This window comes from Eretmochelys imbricata, chromosome 1 (genome assembly GCF_965152235.1).
Source record: "Eretmochelys imbricata isolate rEreImb1 chromosome 1, rEreImb1.hap1, whole genome shotgun sequence".
Classification (NCBI taxonomy): Eukaryota; Metazoa; Chordata; order Testudines; family Cheloniidae; genus Eretmochelys; species Eretmochelys imbricata.
This window is the reverse complement of record NC_135572.1, coordinates 140,428,056-140,450,539: the sequence shown is the minus strand read 5'-3', so window position 1 is coordinate 140,450,539 and position 22,484 is coordinate 140,428,056. Positions and strand designations below refer to the sequence as shown.

Sequence of the window (22,484 nt, the reverse complement as noted above, 5' to 3'; positions counted from 1 at the left end):
TCTTCAGCTCAGCGAATGTACTTTACAAAGGTCTCGCATGTGTAACATCAATGAAGATTGTATTTCTTCATCACTTGCGAGGAGGCAGGAGCTCTCTGCCTGCCTGCCCGAAGGGATGGATCAACAACCTGCCAACCAGCGCAGTAACTTGAGGCAAGTAAGGGCTTCCTTGCCAAAGGGAGGCTACAAATAAGCCCCCGGACCTGGGGCAACTGACCAGGCAAGCCCCAAACTGAAGAGACTTGTAGGAAGTAGCCCAGGGAAGTGGGGAAGGAGAGCCATCTCTCCTATTTAGGGGTTGAACTACACAGGGCCCTGGGCTGGGACTGGTAGAGAGGAAGAGCCCAGGGCCCCCTACCACCCCCCTCTGACCTTACAGGCTGCCTGGCCACAGAAGACCCTATCACTTATGATGGCTGTGTAAGCAGAGCAACTCTTGGGGTGCTCTAAACAAGATCTAGGTAGAAATGGCGCTGTAATAAAGAGCAGCAGAATTAAGGGAGTGCAACACTGAGCTTAAAACTACACTTTTGAGTATGCACACACACTCCCGCCAGGTGCTCCCTACAGTTGGGTCACACTGGAGGATCTGGCTCATCTTTTTACTTCATTCCTAAAAGGATTTATTAAACCTGAAATGGTTTATTTTTAAAAAAATGGAGGCAGTGATATAATTTCATCCTATAGCCCATAAAATGGATGATTTGGGGTCATATTATAGGACTAGAATGCAAACTTATGATATGCATGAGGAGGACAGGCAAGTAACTCTTTGGAATAAACAGCTGTATCTTTTAGCCTTTTGTGTTGGGGTGGACTTCCCATACTAGCCCTGCATAAGCTGACTGAGGCCAGGTGGCCCCAATCAGCTACTTAGGCTGAAAGCAGGGGAGATTTGGGCTGGAGGCAGCTAATTAAGGACAGACTCACCTGTGCAGGAACAAGCAGGGCCTGTATTAAGCCAAGTAGCTGGCTGCAGAGAGGGAGGGGAAAGCTACAGGGAATTAGGCTACAGTCACTCCTTTGGATGGAAGGAGTTGGAGGCTGGCAAACTGAGGTAGGGGTGGGAAGCCAAGTATGTAGGAAAAAACCCAGGGAAACAGCAGCAAGAGGTGGACTGTGGCTGCTTGTTACAGGATGCCTGGGCTGGAATCCAGTGTAAATAGAGGGCCTAGGTTCCCTTACCAGCCACTGGGAAGTGGCAAGGGCTTTGGAGGTGCCAGTCAGGCAGCAGGTCTGGAAAGACTGAATTCCCTGGAAGGGAAGGACTTTAATGACCTGACCGGAGGACCAAGCCAAGGAGAGGAAGCTGCAGACCCAGGAGCAAGCAAGGCAGCAGAGTGAGGCTAGACAGGAAAAGAAAACACCGGAGAGAGAGCACAAGCTGTCAGAGCAAATCCCCAGGATGGCCAACAGGAGACACTGCTCAACGTGAGTGGACCCCGTGACAGCTTTATTTAGATATCTTTTTATCTTGAAAGTGTAGAGCGGATGTAAGTAAAGTTTGATTCCTAAAATCTCTTCTCCAAAATGCAAAATGGTCTTGAACTTATTTCTCTGACTTTGTTCCTCTGCAAGAATAAAACAGCTAAACATATTCCTGCAAATCAATTTGTCATCCTGGGACATTGTCGCTTGGGCCTTAAAGCTACCCTGCTAATTCTGTCAAGAAACATTTTAGCTGCTAATCTGGATGAATGTACATTCTTCTTGCTGTTTTTTGCCAAACACAACAGGTAACACTCAACTTGGTCGCATTTCTCACTTTGTCATAAGATATCAGATGCAGTCTGCAAAAGGTCATTTCCAAAGTTTTGGGGAGTCTTCTAGTCTTCAGTCGGGAAAAACCCTATTAATTTTGGTGATTGGACAATTCTAAATAGCACTCATTTGGTTCTGCAGGCAGAGGAGCATGGTGACAAAGCTAACTCAGCCAGTCTTCCCTCCAACCCTTCAGTTCATTTGGATACATCCGTCCCATTGGTTGGAGACACTAAAGAATGCTGCAAGTCAGAACCGGGGTGTTTTGCAAGAGTTGGGGGTGTGGTACAGAGGTTGAGGACCGGAACAGTGGGAGCTGCTTCAGTTCAGGAATTCTACTGGCTCAGTAGGAGTGAGGCTGGAGCTGTAAGTTATGACTCCTCCACACTATACCTGGCTCAGGCAAGAGGACTGATCTTTGCCCAGACAACTGTTTTTAGCTCAGCTCAACAGTGCCCATTTGGTGCTACGGGCACATATGCTACAGCACCAAGGGGGCACAGTCAAAGTGAGAGCTGACCAAGGCATGCAGCAGTGTTTAGGTTTAAGGTTAGGGTTACTGAAGGGAGGGAGTGATGACTGGCAGAGTTACCGATGATGTGACAGCGCTGCTGCTCAAAAGGCTCCTGCCTGCACCACCAAACGGCTAGCATCAAAAGGAAGTTGTTAATATGAAAATGATGGAACAGAGATGAAGGGGAGTATTTTAGATTACTTAATACTAAAATTTGGATTTAGTGACAGTATCCTTTAAAACTGCTATAGGTTCAGGGACAGAGACTGTGTTTTTGCCCCTCCAACCACCTGCCAGCTTGCCCTACAGATGCAACAAAATGTGTGATCCTCTGGTGAATATTGGCACAACTCGTCATTCTGGTCCCAAAAACACAGCTAGAGAAATGACAAGAGTGGGAGATCTATTGAAATATACTTACCTTTGGAAAATCTAGATTTCTAGATCTTGATAAAGTCAGGTATGACTGGATATAAGAAAGTTCTTTCCTTATATGCACTCATTCTGCTGTCATACTTTCTCTGATTAATCTCATTGGCTCACTCAGTTCAAATCCAGAAAGACATTCTAGTTCGAACATTACTCCACATGGAAGTAAAATCCATCTGTTTATTCAGGTCTTTCATTAATGAGAGATATTTGACTTTGGCAGTACATCTCCTGTCTGGAATTCCTCTGTCTGTAGCTGGCTGACACGTCAGATTGTAAGAGTGTATTTGCCACATTTGGAGAGAGAAGTGTGGCTGTCTACTCTGGTTTATTTCCACAAATTGTATCCAGTTATAAGCTTATAACAATCACGGCTCTACTTTGTTAAAGTGAATGCCTCTATCCCCAAAATTACATAAAATGTCTCAAATCATGAGGTGGAGCATGTTTAACTGTATGGTGTGCAGAATGTTTTAAACTTCAAGGTTGGCCTACAATCTATTTGACAGGTTCTTTTTTCACTGCTTCAGTTAACAGCAGTGGCTCTCAATCAGGGCTCTGGGGCCACCTGGGGGCCGCGAGCAGGTTTCAGGGGGGTCCACCAAGCAGGACTAGTGCTAGACTTTCTGGGGCGCAGGGCAGAAAGCCAAAGTCCCACTGCACAGGGCTGAAGCATGGGGCCCTGAGCCCCACCACCTGGGGCTGAAGCAGAAGCTCGAGTGACTCAGCTTCATGGGGCCCTGGGCAATTGTCCTGCTTGCTACCCTTTAATGGCAGCCTTGGCTTTAATATACAGAAAACCAGTTACTGTGGCACAGGAGTGCCATGGAGTTTTTATAGCATATTTTGGGGGGGGGAGGCACGCAAAGAAAAAGGTTGAGAACCCTTGGTTTACAGTACACTGTATTATTATAGATAATTGGTTAATAGCAAAGCCTATTAAGGCTGCCTGACACTTCCCATTATAAAGACACTGTATTCAATTGATTATTAAACTTTCCCAAACATCAACAATTTGGACTGAAATTTTCCATGCTGGATGTCTGTGTCAGGTGTTTTTGGTGTATGTGTATATTTTTTTCCCCTTGGGGGGAAACTGTAGCCTTTTAATGGTTCAACCATTTCCATAAACGGAGTCTGGCAAAACAATGTATTTTTTCCTATGTTAAAAACAATCTTGAGACTTTCTTTGAAATGCTCTCGTGCACCCATACCTTGGTGTTTGGCAGTGGATGACCTTTTTGTCAGTGATGTAACTTTTGCCTTCCCTGTAAAAGTCTGCCAAATTTGGAGTTCAGTTGAGATTTTAGATTTTAACAGCTAAAATCTCCAAAGATTCCATCCTCGCTGAGCCTCTCAGCTCCCAGTACTGAGGATATTGTGAAGGCATTATCCCTACCAAGCAACTATGCATGATCCCTCCAGTCATGGGCTAAGGACTTTCCCTGTAATTGCTGTGCATGGGTGTGGTTTGGGCCCTGCTCCCTCCTGCTGACACACAGGCAGCACAGGAGCAGGGGTGATCTGAATGCAGTGGGGACAAACTGGACAGAGGGGGGAGAGAAAGGAATAGACTGGGACAAGGAGTCAGATGGGACTTGAAGTGGGGGTTCAACTGGAACTAGCCAGGCAAAAAGACAGGGAGCCCAAGAGGAAGAGGAAGGACAGGTTATAACTGATTTGGCAAGAAGAGGGGGACACAGATTGGACAAGATGTTGAGGGAGGAGGGAACTGGAACTGGCTGGAGCAGGAGACTGGGACTAAGAAACTAAGAGAGAGTGGGGAGGAGGAGAAGGAAAGATTTTGTCAATGAGCTGGGGTGCAAGAACAGAACTGGCACAAAGAGACTGGAACAAGGAGCCAGGTACAGTAAAATAGAGACTGGATGAGAAACCTAGGGTGGGAGACTAGGAAAACCCTTGGAGAGAAGTGGGGGAGACACTGATCAAATGAGGAGTACTGGGCTAGGTTTTGTTGGGCAAAAAGACAACTCAGAAGGCAAGGAGAAGATGTGGATAGGAAAGAAAAGCATGTCCACTGAAGCACACTCCCCCTCCAGAGCCTGGAATGGAACCCAAGAGTACTGAGTATCATCATTCCTCTATTGTCTACAAATATCTGTGAAGCATACCAACAAAATGTATGTCTTATTTCCCCAACCCGTGCTAGTCCACAGAGATGATGATGCTGTCAGTTCCTCAAGTGGCAGAGGTCTATGCAGTGGATCTAAAATGTTCCAACGCTGCTAATGAACCATGTGGGTGTCATCATGATCCCACATAATGGAATTTCAGGGATTTTTTTTTAGATTTTTTTTTTAAACCTAGAAAATTTCACACAATGCTACATTAAGAGAACATTAAAGGTTGCAAAGGCTAGCACTCAAAGGTAGAAAAATGCCATAATTACAGCTGCTTGTGCAATCTCAGTTTGGCTCCCTTGTTTTTATGCATTATGATACAGTCTTTAATTACATGATCACATACTGTTTTTTCACAGGACCCTGCCTCCTTCAGTCCACAGAATGGAACTGCTCTAGGATGAATCAATCTTGTGTAGTGAAAAAAGCTGTTCTCTATAGGAACCCTAATACATTTGGGGCAGAAGTTGGAAGGTGTGTGGAAACAAGACTGAAGGAAGGGAAAGGAAACTCTCATGGTTCAGGCAGTTGATGGCTGCCCTTGAGAATTTGATCTGATCCCTGCCTTTGCCACAGATTTTTCTATGTGAACTGGCAAGTCAAGTAAACCAAACTTTCCATAGGTGGTCACTAGCTGCATTTTTCATTTTCTGGGTACATGATCTGAGATCCTGGCATCTGATTTGAAAAAGTGCTGAGCTCTCACAGCTGTAACTGAAGTCAAAGGAAGCTATGCTTTGACATATGAAGTGCTAAGTACTCTAGAAAAACAGGCATTTCAAATCGGTCCCTAAAAGGTAGTGGATGCTTTTGACTAATCTCTGTGCCTCCATTCCCCATCCATAAAATGGAGATACCATCCCCTTACCTCACAGAGGTTTTGTAAAAATAAATTCATTAATATTTGTGAAGCACTCATACTAGAGTGCCAGAGAAAAGCCAATGAGGACATTAATAATTCTCCAATCAGAACAAGGTTTGACTCATGTACAGTAAACAAGGCATGGGGCCATACACCAAACATACTGAACAAGAACACCACCACAATAACGAATAGCTGACTATTAAGGCAGACAGGTGTCCTGTAGGGAAAAGATATTAAGGGATCATGAAACTAAGACTACTATAATAATTGTGCACAAGTGGGCCAAATTAAGGTTGCATAGGCACCTAAACATTGTTTTAACTTTGTTGGGAAAGCTGAACAAAGAAATAAAATATCCTAATAAATGTCTATTAGCAATAACAGATACATTGCGCTGTTGGTTAGCATTTCTAGAATGAAGAAATATTACTCATTCTGGAGTTTACTTTTGCCTTCATGATGATACTCCCCTAGAACAGAATAGGTAGGTGTCAAAAATAAGGTTTTTATTGTATACCCCATTCTTGCCTTGTCTAAGCATATAAACACACACACACAATTCACTACAACAGATTTGAAGTTTACTAATAGTAAGTCACTATATCTTTTGATAACTTTGCAATTATGGGGCCAGATCCTCTGATATAAAATTTACATCAGCAGAGAATCAGGACCATTGCATATTACACCACTCTGTCTCTAAAGATGAGTAGTTAAATTCCTGCATTCTGATTCTCAGGAACAAATTATTACTTCCAGGAAAGAAAGGAAAACTGCATTTCCTGAGGGATCATTACTGGGGAGGAAGGTAAACTTCTGACAATTTGGTACGATTTCCAGTCTATGTCCAAGAGACTCCTTTACTGGAATAGTATGGATGTTGCTGATCAGGACTGAGTTGCAGCAGCACAGTGTGTTGGGAAGCTTACACAGCCCCTACCAGCATTAAACTTGGGTCAGGCCACTATCATCAGTCCTCCATTTTCATAAGCACTAAATCTGCCCATTGTATTTTTGAGCTATACAGAAGGAAAAGGAAAATTATTTATTTAAAATATGAGATAAGTAATGCAGCATGTCACATCTATCAGTGAATTGAAAGGCTGTAATAACCACGGAATAATGGCAACTTTTTGTCACAGCCAACACACATGCCTGACTTGCCTCTCATTGAACTGGCCTACATGACGTATAGACTTTAAAAAAAGCTGAAACGTCATTCATTTTAGATGAGCAATTTCTATTCCAACCACATAAGGTGAGGAGGCTAGTATGTAAAGTGTTATATAAGGATTTGAACTAGCTCTCCACTCAGAACTCCAAATTTCACTCACTCATAAAAATAAACGTTTTAAATCAAACTAATCAGCAGTGAAGTAGTAAAAATGTTGACGTGTATGGCAGGGCCACATTTTAAAAGACAAACCCACTTCTGTATGCAAGAATGTGTACATTCACATTCTTCACAAAATTATGGTATTTGTGTATGAATCAGGCAATGGTACATGAAAACTAGCTATTTAGTGTTTAAATCTCCATTTCCTGGAATAAATATGGAATTGGCATATAAACTCAGTACTTCAGTGTTTGTTTACTTGTACACCTCAAAGTGCACAACTGTATGCTTATTTTTTTTTTTGCTTGCAAATGGATTTTTTTTTTAAGTGGCAGCCCTCACCAATGTTATCATTTGGCAGCACTTCGTGCCCCTTAAAGCTAATTGCAGGCCACCTATAGACTCAATTCAAAATGACCATGTATTTGATTTACAGTTCTCTTTGCAGCCATAGGAAAAAGTTTCAACTGTGCAGAAACTGAAGAGCAGCATACCATTGCACAGTACCTCAATCTTACCCATTGGTAGTAGCAGTAGTAGTAGTAATGTGCAGTCATATTTGGAGCTGCAAAATGGGAGAAATATACCCAGCTTAGATAATCATGGAAGAGATGTTCCAAGAACTTAACTGTTTTACAGCAGAATTTTTGCCTTTCAAAGAACTCTTCTTAAAAATTAGATATTTTGTATGAATATCTTTTTGTACTATCAGAAACTTTTAAAAACATTTTTATTCCTAATTTTTAATGTTTACATTTACGGGAGATAATGCTGCCCACTCCTTATTTACAATGTCACCAGAAAGTGAGAACAGGCATTTGCATGGGACTTTTGTAGCCAGCACTGCAAGGTATTTACGTGCCAGATATGCTAAACATTTGTATGCCCCTTCCTACTTCGGTAACCGTTCCAGAGGACATGCTTCCATGCTGATTACGTTCATTAAAAAAAAACACGTTAATTAAATTAGCAACTGAACTTCTTGGAGGAGAACTATAGGTCTCTGTTTTACCCACATTCTGCCATATGCTTCATGTTATAGAAGTCTAGGATGATGACTCAGCACATGTTGTTCATTTTAAGAACACTCTGACTGCAGATTTCACAAAACGCAAAGAGGGTACCAATGTGAGATTTCTAAAGATAGCTACACCCGACCCAAGGTTTAAGAATCTGAAGTGCCTTCCAAAATCTGAGACGGATAAGGTGTGGAGCATACTTTCAGAAGTCTTAAAAGAGCAACACTCCAATGCGGAAATTACAGAACCGGAACCACCAAAAAAGAAAACCAACCTTCTGCTGGTGGCATCTGACTCAGATGATGAAAATGAACATGTGTCAGTCCACACTGCTTTGGATTGTCATCAAGCAGGACCCACCATCAGCATGGACACATGTCCTTGGGAATGGTGGTTGAAGCGACATATGGATCTTTAGTGCATCTGGCATGTAAATATCTTGTGACACCGGCTATAACAGTGCCATGAGAACACCTGTTCTCACTTTGAAGTGACATTGTAAACAAGAAGCAGGCAGTGTTACCTCCTGCAAATATAAACTTGTTTGTCTGAGTGATTGGCTGAACAAGAAGTAAGACTGGGTGGACTTGCAGGCTCTAAAATGTTACTGTTTTATTTTTGATAGAAGGTTTTTTTGTACATAGTTCTACATTTGTAAGCTCAACTTTCATGATAAAGAGACTGCACTACAGTACTTGTATTAGGTGAATTGAAAAATACTATTTCTTTTGGGTTTTTACAGTGCAAATACTTGTAATCAAAAATAAATATAAGCACTGTACACTTTGTATTCTCTGTTGTAATTGAAATCAATATATTAGAAAATATAGAACACATCCAAAAATATTTAAATAAATGGTATTCTATTATTAACAGTGTGATTAATCGCATGATTAATCGTGATTACTTTTTTTAACCACTTGTCAGGCCTACTAATTTTATAATACATAGTCAAGATAGTCCATCTATAAATGGCAATTTTGTATAATCCTTAAGGTGTTGTAACTCTAAACTAAGTATGCCAAGTTGAACTTAAACATCTGAAACTAGATTTAGGAGGTAGGTATTACATGTTCTACAATATGTTTTTTAAAAATAGCTTTTCAAGTAAAGGCAAGAGGGACAAAGCAATAAGAACACAAAAGAAAAAAGTGAGAGTGTAAATAATCTGCACTAGACATTTTGGCATCTTAACTGCACAGTTGGAAGGGAGAATGAGGTATTTACTTCTTGGACAAGTTCCTTCTAACTTTTTGCCAGTCTTGATCCTTCCCTTCCTTCACATCAGCGCCACTCTTCATTCCCTTTGCACTGATCCCATGAAAGCGCATATATATATATATACACACACACACACACACACATGCGTGTGTGTGCGCGCATGCGAGCACAGGCATGCTAACCAGATAGCAAAATTGGAATTTATACAAGAAACCCAATTTACATGGGCCTCAGTTATATTTTTGGCAATCCTCAAATATAGTATATCATGTCCAAAAGCACAGCAACTAAGGTAAGGAATGAGCAACCCCATTACATATTCCCAGATACATTAAGTGATTCGTTTTGTTTCAGGCGCACTGAATTAATTTCAAACTCCATTCACATTTTCAAAACTTTTTTTCTGTTCTTCATTTGTCCTTTGCCAGATTAAAGTGAATATTCTTTCATTGAAGTTAGATTATCAAACAGCAGCCATAGAAATTCCATGCATCAGTCCTGAACAATTTGTTGCCACATTACAGAAACGACCAGATTATCATATTAGCAAGATATGATTAATTACACAACAATAGTCTCTACTAGTATGTTTTGAATCATTCGACAATATTTTTCTTTTATTCAACTCTCAATTTTAATTCCCTGGACTACAACTGAAGCATGACCAGACTAGTAACACTTAATATGTTCTCTGAATTTCTGTTCAATAATTATTGTGTTAGAATTTATAAAATTAAGCTCTGTCTTTTTGATTATATCGCACCCTAGATGCAGCTGTTTCCTGTCTCAATATAGTCAAATCAGGACCTTGAACAACTGATTGCAGGCCAAAGTCTGCCCTAAACAAGGCAGCAAACGTACTAATATACATTAACTACCCAGGTCTCTCTCCATGTTTAAAATTTCATTCTTGCTTTAATCCATGGACCAACATCTATGTACCATTTAAAGCACTCTATTTACCTTGTGTCTGCATTTAAGTACAACCCCATAGGCTCCTGAAACACAAAGGAAAAAACAAACAGATTAATTACTATGCTGTGGGAAAAGGAAGCAAATACACTACATTTCACAGCTGCCTAATATGCATTATAGATGCATTGTTCCTAATACTATTTTCTTACACTTGTATCTAAAATGCTTTGTCGCATTTTTGTGTCGTAAAATTTAAAAATGAAGCTGCTTGTAAGCATATGATTTCAAAATTCTTCTGTGAAGTCCTTATTTTTAGAAATATGCATATGCAAGAAAATCTGGAATAACTGTATCTTCCTATAGTAAGTGTCAGTAGTGTAGACAGCCAACTAATAGACTTGCTTTTAAAAAAAAAATCAACAAAATAGAAAAAATTGTGATTTCATGTACATTCTGGTACCTCTACATTTTCCTTTACTTTTAGGGCATCTCTCAGGACTTATTTACACTTAAAATGCTATAGCGGCAAAGCTGAAGTGGCATTCTCCCATTGGTACAGGTAATCCAACTCCTTGAGAAGCAGCAGCTCTGCCTGTCTACTCAGAGACTTAGGTCAAGGTATGGATTTTTCACACCCTGACACATCAGGGTTCAGTTGGATTTGTAATGATAAGATAGTTTTTTCCATTTTTTTTGGACATCCTGACAACTTAAAAATTAGACAGTTTTATTACTTAATATGTTGACTTATATATGCAAATAATAATTTTGTCTAGCTCCGTAATGTCCATAGTTAAGCATAGAAATTGTTGCAGAAATCTGAGAAATAAAATTGTTTGTGGCCTGGATAACAATGATTTAATTTTAAGAACAAATGACCCCCAACACTGAAGTCATCTTGAGAAATAACATTTTGAAGAATTTCATCTAACGGGAACAGGTATTATTTTTTCTGTTTAATTATAGAATAATATATAAATAGCCTCTGAATTCTGTTAGTTCTAATTCATATTTCATTAAGAAGAACTGACTTACCTTCACCTACAACCCCAAGGATCTCAAATTTATTCATCACATTACCAATGTTAAGAATCTTCATGAAGACAAATTCCTCTTGTGATGAGAGCCACAGAGCATGGCACAGAGAAGAGTGTCTAAAGGGTCTGTGGTAGGCAAAACTGAAGACTTTTGATAGGAGAAATCCACATTGATTGACTGGACTTCTTACATACTTGTCCTAGTTTCTAGGCATTAAACAGCTTCCTGGAAAGAAATGAATGGTAAAATTAGCATCAGCAGATCTTGCTTTACAGCACACAAAGAAAAACAATGGCATATATTCACAATATTTACTATCAGCACTGTGGTATTTGATAAAGAAAATTGCCTCACCCCCTTTCTGGGCTTTATGGTCAATAGAGCTCTGCAGCATATGTAAAGGAAGCCAGCAAAGGTGACTACATATCTGATATATGGCACAGCTGGTTTTGTAATCCCATATACAGGACATCATTGAAAATAAGAAAACAGCTTACATAAGAAATGCTTCCTGCTGGTAGAAGAGAAAAAATGCAGTGATCTACCACAGTGGGTAGTTGAACACACTCCTATAAATACTAGTGTTTTCTCTTCCATTTATGTTGACAGCTAGCTACAGAAAAATGGATTGTGATTAACCAGTTTATTCTTCCCTCACTCCCATGATAGAAAATCTTCATTCGAAGAATCCTTACTATGCTAGTACCTCTTTTTCTATCTTTTATTACACCTGGAAATATTTCTGACACTTTTCATGATTAACTCTATTAGGAGCCTGTTTAAAAAGAATATGCTGAAAAACACTTTTTATTATATAAGAAGTTTCAAACAAATTAAATATACTTAGTACTGTACAATACGCACCCTTTCAAAGTTCTATTTGTAGCAAAGTTGTATAATTTCAGACAATAAATGTAATAATTATAAAAAAAATGAGAAGAACACAAAGCAAGTTTTTACTCCAGGCAAAATTTGTCACCTTTAGTTTTAGTAGAATGATAAGTGTACCAAGATTTATTTTGCCACTGTATATAGTATCATCATCAATACATACACCATTTATTTATTTTTAAATGTAAAGAGAAAAATAAACCACCAATGGATTCACTGTAAAGGGGAACAGTTTTTCACATCTCAGTGCCCTAGGAATGGGACTACTCATGAGGAACTAGCCTGCAGGGTGGGAATGAATCCATATCATTAAACCAACACATGGCACAAAGATCGATGACCTAACTCTGCTGGATTCTGCACAAAAACAAACAAAGCTGCATCACTATTTTAGTGTTGCCAATGGATGCTGTTGAGAGTGCTGCTGTGAGCCAAACAGAACGAAGAGGAGAGGTATGAGAGACAGCAAAAACACAACAATGCTGGCCTTGTCAAAAGACCTGGAAGACAAACTTGTTTGTACAGAAACCAAAAGCTACATAAGAAAAGATGATCAAATACAGTACCTTAGAATCAAATTTCCTCTCTCAAAGTGATTATAATATGGAGATAAGAAAGGCTTTCCTAAATTAAATAGCTACGGGAAAATAGCTTAAAAAGTTATTCCTTCATTACTGAAATATTTTCATAGTTATTTTAGTTGGGCAGGAGAAACCATTTTCTTTACCTGAGTCTCTGTTAAAGAGATGGCATATCTTTCCATTCCCAACCTGTGCCCTTAGTCTTTTCCTTCCACATTCTCCCCCTCCCACCCGAATATGTGTGCGTTTTGTCTCTCTCTCCCCCTTTGCAGCTCCTTCAATCTCTAAGGTAACAGTAACAAAACAATTAAAGAAGCCACAGAAAGTTATCTAATCTGTTAACCCCTGCACTACAGCCTAAAATGGGCTGTGCTTTGTCCACCCTATTGTAGCATTTGAACATAAACAAATCTTAGTGTTTTATGTGCAGATTGTGTATTAGTAATTAGATTACTGCCAGATTGATGCTGAAAACACCAACAATGCTCGAGAATAAATGAGAAAAGCCTAAAAAAAGCTGCATTCCATACACAAGAAAAAAATAATTTGCCAGAAAGAGGATCAATTCAGGAAATAGTATTTTCAACTTTCTATTAGTATCAGCCAACAATTTCATGAATGAAGATATTAAACAAGACTAACAGCAATCCCTGTGATAACTAACAATCTAGTCACAAAACTTCGTACTTTAGTGTTCCTAATTACCCTCTTAATGGCTCTTGTTCTTCATCCAGTTTTAAAAGTACATGATAATATTGCCGCCATTACGAATTAGTGAAAAATAATCTCTCATGAGACTCTATATCTAACGCTTTAAGAACTCTAAAGATATGTACAAATTTCCCTTCATCCACTAATTCTGAAATTCTATAAAAAAACAGCAATTCAAGTCTGGCAATACCTGTTCCTCAAAGCCGTGCTGCCTACTATTCATGGTTCAGTGCTTTCACTGATTTTTCTTGATTGGTCCTTCAAATATTTGTTCCATATTTTACTGGGGATAAAGGCTAGATTTGCAAGAGTCATTGCTAAGGTCACTTTAAAAAAATTAGTATGAGCTTCCTTCCCCAAATCAGTCTTTCAACACATCTCCCATCACCTTTCATAAAAACCAGAGTGGCACAGTAAGTTGATTTGCTAATTACATTAGTACCCCCGGATGCGTAACATCTGGAAAGGCTGTTTTAGAGTTTGAGGGGTTTTTTAGTTAGCAAGTTACCAGTCAACCTGCATATCAATAGTTACTATTACAACCAATAATTTGTACATTGTGACATTGTAAGTTAAAACTAATACTGTACCTCAAATTCCACCTGAAAACATACTGGCCACGAGCAAAGATCACACACCACAGGTGCAACTGTGCTCCCGATGTGAAACTGCACTAAAAAGTGTACTACCACTTGCTGCACTAGTTTCAGCTTCAGAACAGTCTAAAGCTCTGTCTACACTACCCCACAGTTTGGACTCCTGGGGGTGTGAATAGCAGTGCACGCTGAAGTGCTGCGCTGTAACTTCCCCCATGTGAACTTCCCAGGTGCAAAGTAAACGGTTTCTAGTTTGCATTAATGTAGTTCTGTTTGAAAAAAATTATATCAACGCAAACTAAGAACCTTGTAGTTTGTGCTCACAGCTTCCACACAGGAGTTTCAGCACACTGCTATTCACACCCCCGTAGTCCAAACTGTGGGGCCATACAGACACAGCCTCAGCTGTAGCTCCACTGAAAGCGCAGTACACCAATCTAATCTTGAGGTGACAAAGGCATAGATAATCATTTCAAGATCCAGATAAGAAAAGGGAATAGCCATTAACTCAGATATCCAGCAGCAACCTAGGATCTAGTAATGTACCTGAACAGAGAACTGTCTATCAAGGTACTACTGTCAAAGCGAACAATAAGGGAACTAGCCTAACTTTAACACAGTGAAACCTTCGTTGCCTAAGAACAAATACCAAGGCTGCTCAAACCTGCTCATGGCATGAAACTGCTATTAACATTTGCGAGACAAGATGGGCGAGGTATTATCTTTTATTCTGTTGGTGAGAGAGACAAGCTTTCGAGCTACACAGAGCTCTTCTTCAGGTCTGGGAAACCGGAAGAAGAGCTCTGTGTAATCTCAAAAGCTTGCTTCAGGCTATGGCTAACTACAGAGCTTACAGCAGCTCAGCTGCACTGATGTAACGCTGCTCTGGATGTACTAACACAGATGCTCTAAGGTGAGAGCTCTCCCATCGACTTAATCGCTCTGGCCCCAGCAAGCAGCAGTAGCTATGTCAGTGGGAGAACTGTCCCCACTGGCACTTAGGTCAGTGTAACTTACTTTGCTCAGGGACGTGTCTTATTCACATCCCTGAGTGACATAATTTATACCTACTTAAACTGTAGTGTGTGCATAGCCTCTCTCATCAACAGAAGTTGGTCCAATAAAAGATTCTCTCGCCCACCTTTTGTCTTTCTAACATCCTGGGAAAAAACACTGCTACAACACCACTGCATACTAACATGTGAATCTAGCAAGCCCCTATTTACAGTAGTTATATAACTAGAACTTCAGTTGTTCCCATCTATAGCTGCTGGTACAGTGAAGTTGCTCACTCATCCAGACAAACAAAGGGACACTGGAAAAAGTCACACCCAGAATTGGCACACATATTGAGATTCTCTGTAGAGAGGGGAAGGACTGAATTATTAACCAAGATTCAGGTTCTGTGTTTTGTTTGGCTCTGCTAATCCTCTACTTCATCATCTATATGAGAGTCCACCTAAAAAAATAAAACAAAGCTGTCCTGAGTACAAAGAATAGTTTCAAATCATAGATAAAGATGCAGGAAAAAAACAGTTACTCATGTTCTCATAACTTTTGTTCTATGAGATGTGTTGTTCATATCCATTCCAACCAGGTGTGTGTGCGCGGACGTGCACAGTAGCCGGAAGATTTTTCCCCTAGCAGCAACTGTGGGGTCAGCCTGGGCGCCCCCTGGAGTTGCGCCTTCATGGCGCCCAATAAATGGCCCTGCCGACCCGCCACCCCTTCAGTGCCTTCTTGCTGGCTACTCCGACAGAGGGGTAGGAGGATGGGTATTGAAATGGACATGAACACCACATCTCGAAGACCAACAGTTACGAGAAGGTAACAGTTTTTTCTTTTTCGAGTGCTTGTCAGTTCCAACCAGATGACTCACAAGTCCAAGTTCAGGAGGTAGGATCAGAGTTGTCCACTGATTGGAGCACTGCTAGCGCCCTACGGACATCCAGTGAGTGAAGTCTTTGCTCCCTGATGCTGGAATGCAGTTTAGGGTAGAATACCAGGAGAAAGATGTCCTGGTTGAGGTGAAACTGCGATACAACCTTCGGTAGGAAAGCAGGATGAGGTCTGAGCTGAACCTTGTCCTTATAGAACACAGTGTAAGGGAACTCTGATGTTAGGGCCTTAAGTTCAGATACCCTCCTGGCCAAGGTTATCACTAGCAGGAACGTGACCTTGTAAGAGAGAGAGAGAGCAGGGAGCATGACACCAAGTGGTCAAAGGGTGGTCCCATGAATCTAGAATGGACCAGGTTAAGGACCCAAGCTGGGACAGGCTGCAGAACATGAGGGTAGAGCCTGCTGAGACCTTTTAGAGACTGTCTGACCATCAGGTTAGCAAAGACAGAGCGGCCCTCTGCGCCCAGGCGGAAGGCCGAGATGGTGGCCAAGTGAACCCTTTCTGATGACATTGAAAGCCCCTGCTGCTTCAGATGGAGGAGGTAGTCCAGAATAAGTGGCGCTGAGGCTAGCGTCGGGAACGAATGGTACTGTGCCAACCAGATTAAAAATATCTCTTCCACTTGTCAGGGCAGGTAGCTTTCATAGAGGGTTTCCTGCTGCCAAGGAGGACTTGTCTAACCTGGTCTGAACAGGAAAGCTCCACCGGGTTCAACCACGGAGCTTCCATGCTGTGAGGTGCAGCAACCCAAGGTTCAGATGTTGGAGACTACCATGATCTTGTATGAGAAGGTCTGGGAACAGCAGCAGGATGACTGGAGCTTCCACGGACTTGTCTAGTAGAGATGTGTACCACTGCTGGCAGGGCCAGGCTAGAGCTATCAATATGAACTGAGCTCATTACCTCCGGATCTTGAGGAGTACCTTGTGAAAGAGCAGTATGGGTGGAAAGGTGTATAGGAGACAACCTCCCCAAGGGAGGAGGAATGTGTCCACGCTGGAGCCCAGGCTGTGATTTTGGAAGGAGCAGAACTACTGGCACTTCCTGTTACGTCGCGTAGCAAAGAGGTCTATCTGGGGAAATCCCCACCTCTGGAAGATTGAATTCTCAACATCCAGATGAAGGGACCACTCATGTCCAAGAAAAGACCTTCTGAGGTGGTCCGCCAGCTCATTCTGTACCCCGGGGAAGTACGACGCTTGTATTGAATGTTCTACACACAAGTCCCACAGCATGAGGGCTTCCTGGCACAGAGGAGAGGGGCGTGCACCCCTGTTTGTTGATATAAGACATGGCAGTGGTGTTACCTATCATAACTGATGCACATTGTCCTGTTAAGTATGCCCAGAAGGACTGGCATGCCAGGCGCACTGCTCTCAGCTCTCTAACATTGATGTGGAGAGCCAGATCCTCCTGAGACCAGAGACCCTGAGTCCTGCGGTCTCCTAGATGTGCTCCCCAACCTAAGTCTGATGCGTCCATCACTAGCAAAAGAGACAACTGTGGACTGGCAAAGGGGACTCCTGAGCACACCTCCTGAGGGTTGAGACACCGCAGTAGGGAGTCGAGAGCTGGGTGAGGAAGGGTCACGATCCTGTCCAAGCTGTCCCAGGCTGGTTGATACACCAATGCTAACCATGACTGGAGCAGTCAGAGCCTGAGTCTGGCATGTTGCACATGAAGCTACAGGCAGCCATGTGTCCCAGAAGCTTCAGGCAGTTTCTTGCTGTGGTGGTGGGAAATGGTCAGACCTTGAAGGATACCGGCCAGGGTCTGGAACCTCGCTTCCGGCAGGTGTTCCCTGATTTGGATAGAGTCCAGTACTGCCTCTATAAATTCTATCCTCTGAATGGGGGACAGAGTCCATTTTGCTTCGTTTAGAAGGAGACCCAGGTTGTCAAAGGTAGTCCTGATGAATTTGACTTTAGCTTCCACTTTCGTCCTGGTTGTCGAGGTATGGAAACACCTGTACCTGGTACCTGGGCAGGAATGCAGCGACAACTGCCATGCACTTGGTGAAGACTTAAGATGCTGCTGACACGCAGAACGGAAGAACTGTAAATTGGTAGTGGGTATTGTTCACCACAAACTTGAGGTACTTCCTGTGGGGCTGAGTGATTGTGATGTGAAAGTACGCATCCTTCAAGTGGAGGGCGGCATACCAGTCTGCTGGATCCAGTGACGGGATGATGGAGGCCAACGAGACTATATGGAACTTGGGTTTCTTCACAAACTTTTTGAGTTCTTGTAGGTCCAGGATAGGCCTGAGGCCACCTTTGGCTTTCGATATTAGGAAATACCGGGAATAAAAGTCCTCGCCCCTGTGCTCCTCCATTGCCCCGAGAGATAGGAGCGAGTGCACCTCCTGGATAAGGAGTTGCTCATGAGAAGGGTCACTAAAGAGGGAAGGGGAAGAGGGGTGGAAGGGCAGGAGAGCACAGAATTAGATAGAGTATCCCCTCTCTACAGTGTGGAGCACACAGCGGTCCAAGGTGACACAGATGACACAGTAGAAAGGGGATAGTTGGGACAAGAAGGTAAGGCGGGGTGGATCCAGTCTTTGGGGTGGTACACCGTCCTGGACCGTGCCTTCAAAAAGCTGGTTTGGGCCCAAAGACTGCTTGGGTTTTCCCGAGCCCTGGCCAGAGGGTTGATGCAGCCTTCTCCTGCCAGTCCTGCTTCTCCTTCTGGACCCGTCCCCTGGCGGTTCTGGTGACAAACCGTTGAGGAGGCCGCGGACGGAAGAGCGTCTGCTGCGTCGATGGTGTATAGAGGCATAGGACCTGAGGGTGGCTCTGGAGTCCGTTAGGTTGTTTAGCTTCTTGCCCGTTTTCTCTGGAAAAAAAAAATCTCACCCTCCAAAGGCAGGTCTTGTATGGTCTGCTGGACCTCATAAGGAAGACCAGAAATCTGGATCCATGAGCCCCTTCTCATGGCTACTCCCGTGTTCATAAACCTGGTGGTAGCATCTGCCCCGTCAAGTGCTGCCTGCAGGGACACCCTGGAGATCAGTCTCCCCTCCTTGACCAAAGCTGAAAATTTGGCACAGGAGTCCAAGGGGAGCAACTCCGTGAATTTAGCCATCGCTGAGCAGGTATTGTAGGAGTACCTACTCACGATGGCCTGCTGATTAGATATTCAGAGTTGTAATCCCCCGGTTGAGTACACCATTTACCAGAATAGGTCTAGTTTTTTTAGCTTCCCTATTCTTGGGGGAAGGGCCCTGAAAGCCTTGCCTCTCCCGCTGGTTAGCAGCATCCACCACCAGATAGTCAGGCTGGGGGTGAGAAGATAGGTGTTCATAGCCCCTGGAGGGCATTAAAGTACTGGTGTTCGTTATGCTTGGCAGTGGGTGGCAGTGAGGCTGGGTTTGCCACAGGCTCTTAGTCATGTCTGTAATTGTCTTTATAAACGGTAAGGTGATACAGGAAGGGCCGGTGGGGGGGCGGTCAACCATAGGGTCTGCAGCATCTACCACTTCCTCTGCCTTAATGCCCAGAACCTGGGCGACCCAGTGCAGCAACTGCTGCAACACCCTGGAGTCTTCCAGAGCTGGGGCTACGGAAGTGCCCGCCCGCGCCTCATCTGGTGAAGAGGAGGAGGGAGGCCACCAGAGGAGGTGGTTGCTCTCTACCATCCCCACCTGAAAGATCTCGTGACCCCAGGGGGACTGTGGCTGGTTGGCCTGGTCCCAGTGCCGCGAAGGTTGCGAGTACTGGTGCCGACAATGGGTCCCACGCCGGTGCAGATGTCTAGTGTAGCATCTGCACCAGGGTCTTCATCAACGCCGCCACAGCCAGCATCAATGACTATATCAGTGCTAGCGCTGGTGCCATCAATCGGTGACAAAGGTGCAGCCGGCACTGCAGCAGAAGTCTGAGCGGCCGACGCCTCCGGCGCCAAAGGCGTTGTCAAGGGTGGCAGTCAGTCAGTGCCAATGTTGGTGCCGCGGCCAACGGCGTTGACACCTGAGGTAATGGCTCAGTCGCTGGTCGTAGCGGAACAAACGTTGTGGATGCCACTGATGCAGCTCCTGAGCAGGATCCTTATCTCTGACCCTGGCCTTGATGGAAAGCCAAAAGGGCCACTGAGCCGGGTTCTGCCATTGCGAGGGCCACTGCATTGGGTGGGACCCCCATGGTACCTTGAGCTGGACCTTCTGCTCCTACTATAGTCAGAGCGATATGAGTCCAACTCAGACTCTGATGTTTTAGAATAAGAGGACCAGGGAGGCACTGCACCTCTCGACGTAGAGCGTCAGGAGCCTGGGGACCGACTGCACTCCCTGGATTGAGGTGCTGGCGTCGGGAGGTGCCGAGGTGATGGGGATCAGCGGGACATCATTGCCAGCTTTCCCTTTGACTGAATGGGGTGCCAGAATGGAGCCTGCAGTGCCGACACATACTCCTGGCTTGGGGATGAGAACCACACCGAGTCTCAGCAGGTCCTGTATCGCCTCAAAAGCCTCCAGGGCTGACAGGAGTGGCAGGTGCTCCAAGGGGTTTGGCGAGCACAATAGGCCTGGACTCGACTGCCTCACTTGGGCAGGAGTCGACGTAGCCCCACTCTGAGGCTTGGAGCCGATGCCCAATTGAGGTGCCACTGATGGCTGGTCCCTGGATCTTGCCAAGGGGGATAGGCCTCTTTCCGTCCTCTTCTTCTTGGGTCAGTGATTGGGACCGGTGCCGAAGGCTGGAGTGCCCCTTAGAGGCTCCATGATGGTGCTGAGCCTCCTTGGCAGTGTCTTTCTCCAATGTTGGATCTGTCAAAGATGGCTCCGTAGTGCTCTGTGCCAAAGATGACATACTGGGAACTACCTGGGTCTGACTGAGGTCAGAGAGCTGCCTCCATGAGGAGGATTTTAAGCCGCTGCTCCCACTCTTAGATTAATAGATTCATAGATATTTAGGTCAGAAGGGACCATTATGATCATCTAGTCTGACCTCCTGCACAACGCAGGCCACAGAATTTCACCCACCACTCCTACAAAAAAAACCTCACACCTGTATCTGTGCTATTGAAGTCCTCAAATTGTAGTTTAAAGACCTCAAGGAGCAGAGAATCCTCCAGCAAGTGACCTGTGCCCCATGCTACAGAGGAAGGCGAAAAACCTCCAGGGCCTCTTCCCAGATAGATCATGCAGTGGTCTTTTTGGTGACCCTCGCCCAGACACCTTGAACAGGAGGTATGGGGGTCACTTACAGGAATGCGCTTTGCACAGTCCTGGTAAGTCTTGAAGCCAGGGGATCATGGCATGCCCCGGTGTAAAATAAGGGGGGGAACCCCCCTGTAACTGAAACACGTAAGTGAACTAGCTAAGCTATACTAACCAACTAGAACTAACTAGCTACAGCGAAAACTGAAAGTACTGCTAAGCCGCTTGCCGAAGCGAGAGCAAGGGGAAGTTCCAGCTACCGTCACTGGCGGTAAGAAGGAACTGAGGGGGTCGTGGGTCGGCAGTGCCCTTTATTGGGTGTAAAAAGCGTAACTCCAAGGGGCGACCAGGCTGACTCCCACAGAGGCTGCTAGGGGAAAAATCTTCCGGCTACTGTGCATGTGCGCTTGCACACACCTGACTGGAATTGACATGAACAAGCACTCAAAGAACTGTAAACACCTCAGACAGCTATGGCCAAAATTTTCAGAACTGGATGCCTAACATATTTTAGAAACATAACTTGTCACTAGCGTGATAAGCTATATGAATTTGAAGATATCTGGACCCAATTTCGAGACAGATTTGGATAAAAACATTAGAAGAGCCCAAAGAATGCTAGAACTACATTCCTCCTAACCCCTCCTATCCTCATTCCCTCCCCCAAGACCTGTCCTCTGCTCTCCCTATTCATGTATTGTCTTCTCCTATTTTAGTATGGACACTCCCACTGTAACATGTTATGTCTATGTAGTATTCTCTCATCTTGTATTGTCTGTCTGGTCTTGCAGCTTTGATGAGTTGTAAAACTGCATAATTCAGCTGGAGATCCTATGAAGTGTGCAAATATTTGAGAACATATACAAGCTGTAAGTCATTCACTTTTTGTTCCTTTCATTGTCTGTTTCTTTATTGCGGGAGCAGGGGGGGAGAAAAATCAATAAAAAAATTAATCACGCACACAAACGAAAAGACAACAGTAGGAGAATGTGCTGCTTAGAACAACTTTTAAATGCCCTACTGTGAGCAGGCCTCCCCCCACCCCCAATCACACAGAGCCCAGAATGCCCATGGTGACTCAGAAGGGTTGCCAACATCTCCTGAACAGGGAAAGGCAAACAGGAAAAATAAACACTTGCTTATTGATCTTCTGTCCCCCATTTTTCTAGCAGAGCTTAATTTTCATTAATCTACAGGGTTTACTCTACTCCACACTGCAGGACAGAGAAGAACTTTTGGTTCTTAGTCTTTAAAGTAAAAGAAAAATACGATATTAAATGAAAGTGAACATACAGAGTGTTTATTAAAATCCTATGAATGCTGGAACTAAACTTTGTGGTTATTCCAACATAGACCAAAATAACTACAATGACTGCTATCCCATGTAATTTTCAACCCTATTATTACTC

General features: G+C 43.5%; 1 protein-coding gene across 1 annotated transcript in view; it reads right to left on the bottom strand.

Annotated features, from left to right (window-relative positions):
• The window catches only part of CDKL5 (cyclin dependent kinase like 5), a 150,637-nt gene that overhangs the window by 107,224 nt on the left and 20,929 nt on the right, over window positions 1-22,484 (bottom strand). Inside the window, exons 3-4 of the mRNA XM_077816462.1 lie at window positions 11,237-11,464; window positions 10,250-10,284 (exon numbers count right to left, since the gene is read on the bottom strand). Of these exons, the coding sequence (XP_077672588.1) occupies window positions 10,250-10,284; window positions 11,237-11,300 (99 nt within the window). The 5' untranslated portion in view covers window positions 11,301-11,464. The remainder of the gene's footprint in view (window positions 1-10,249; window positions 10,285-11,236; window positions 11,465-22,484) is intronic.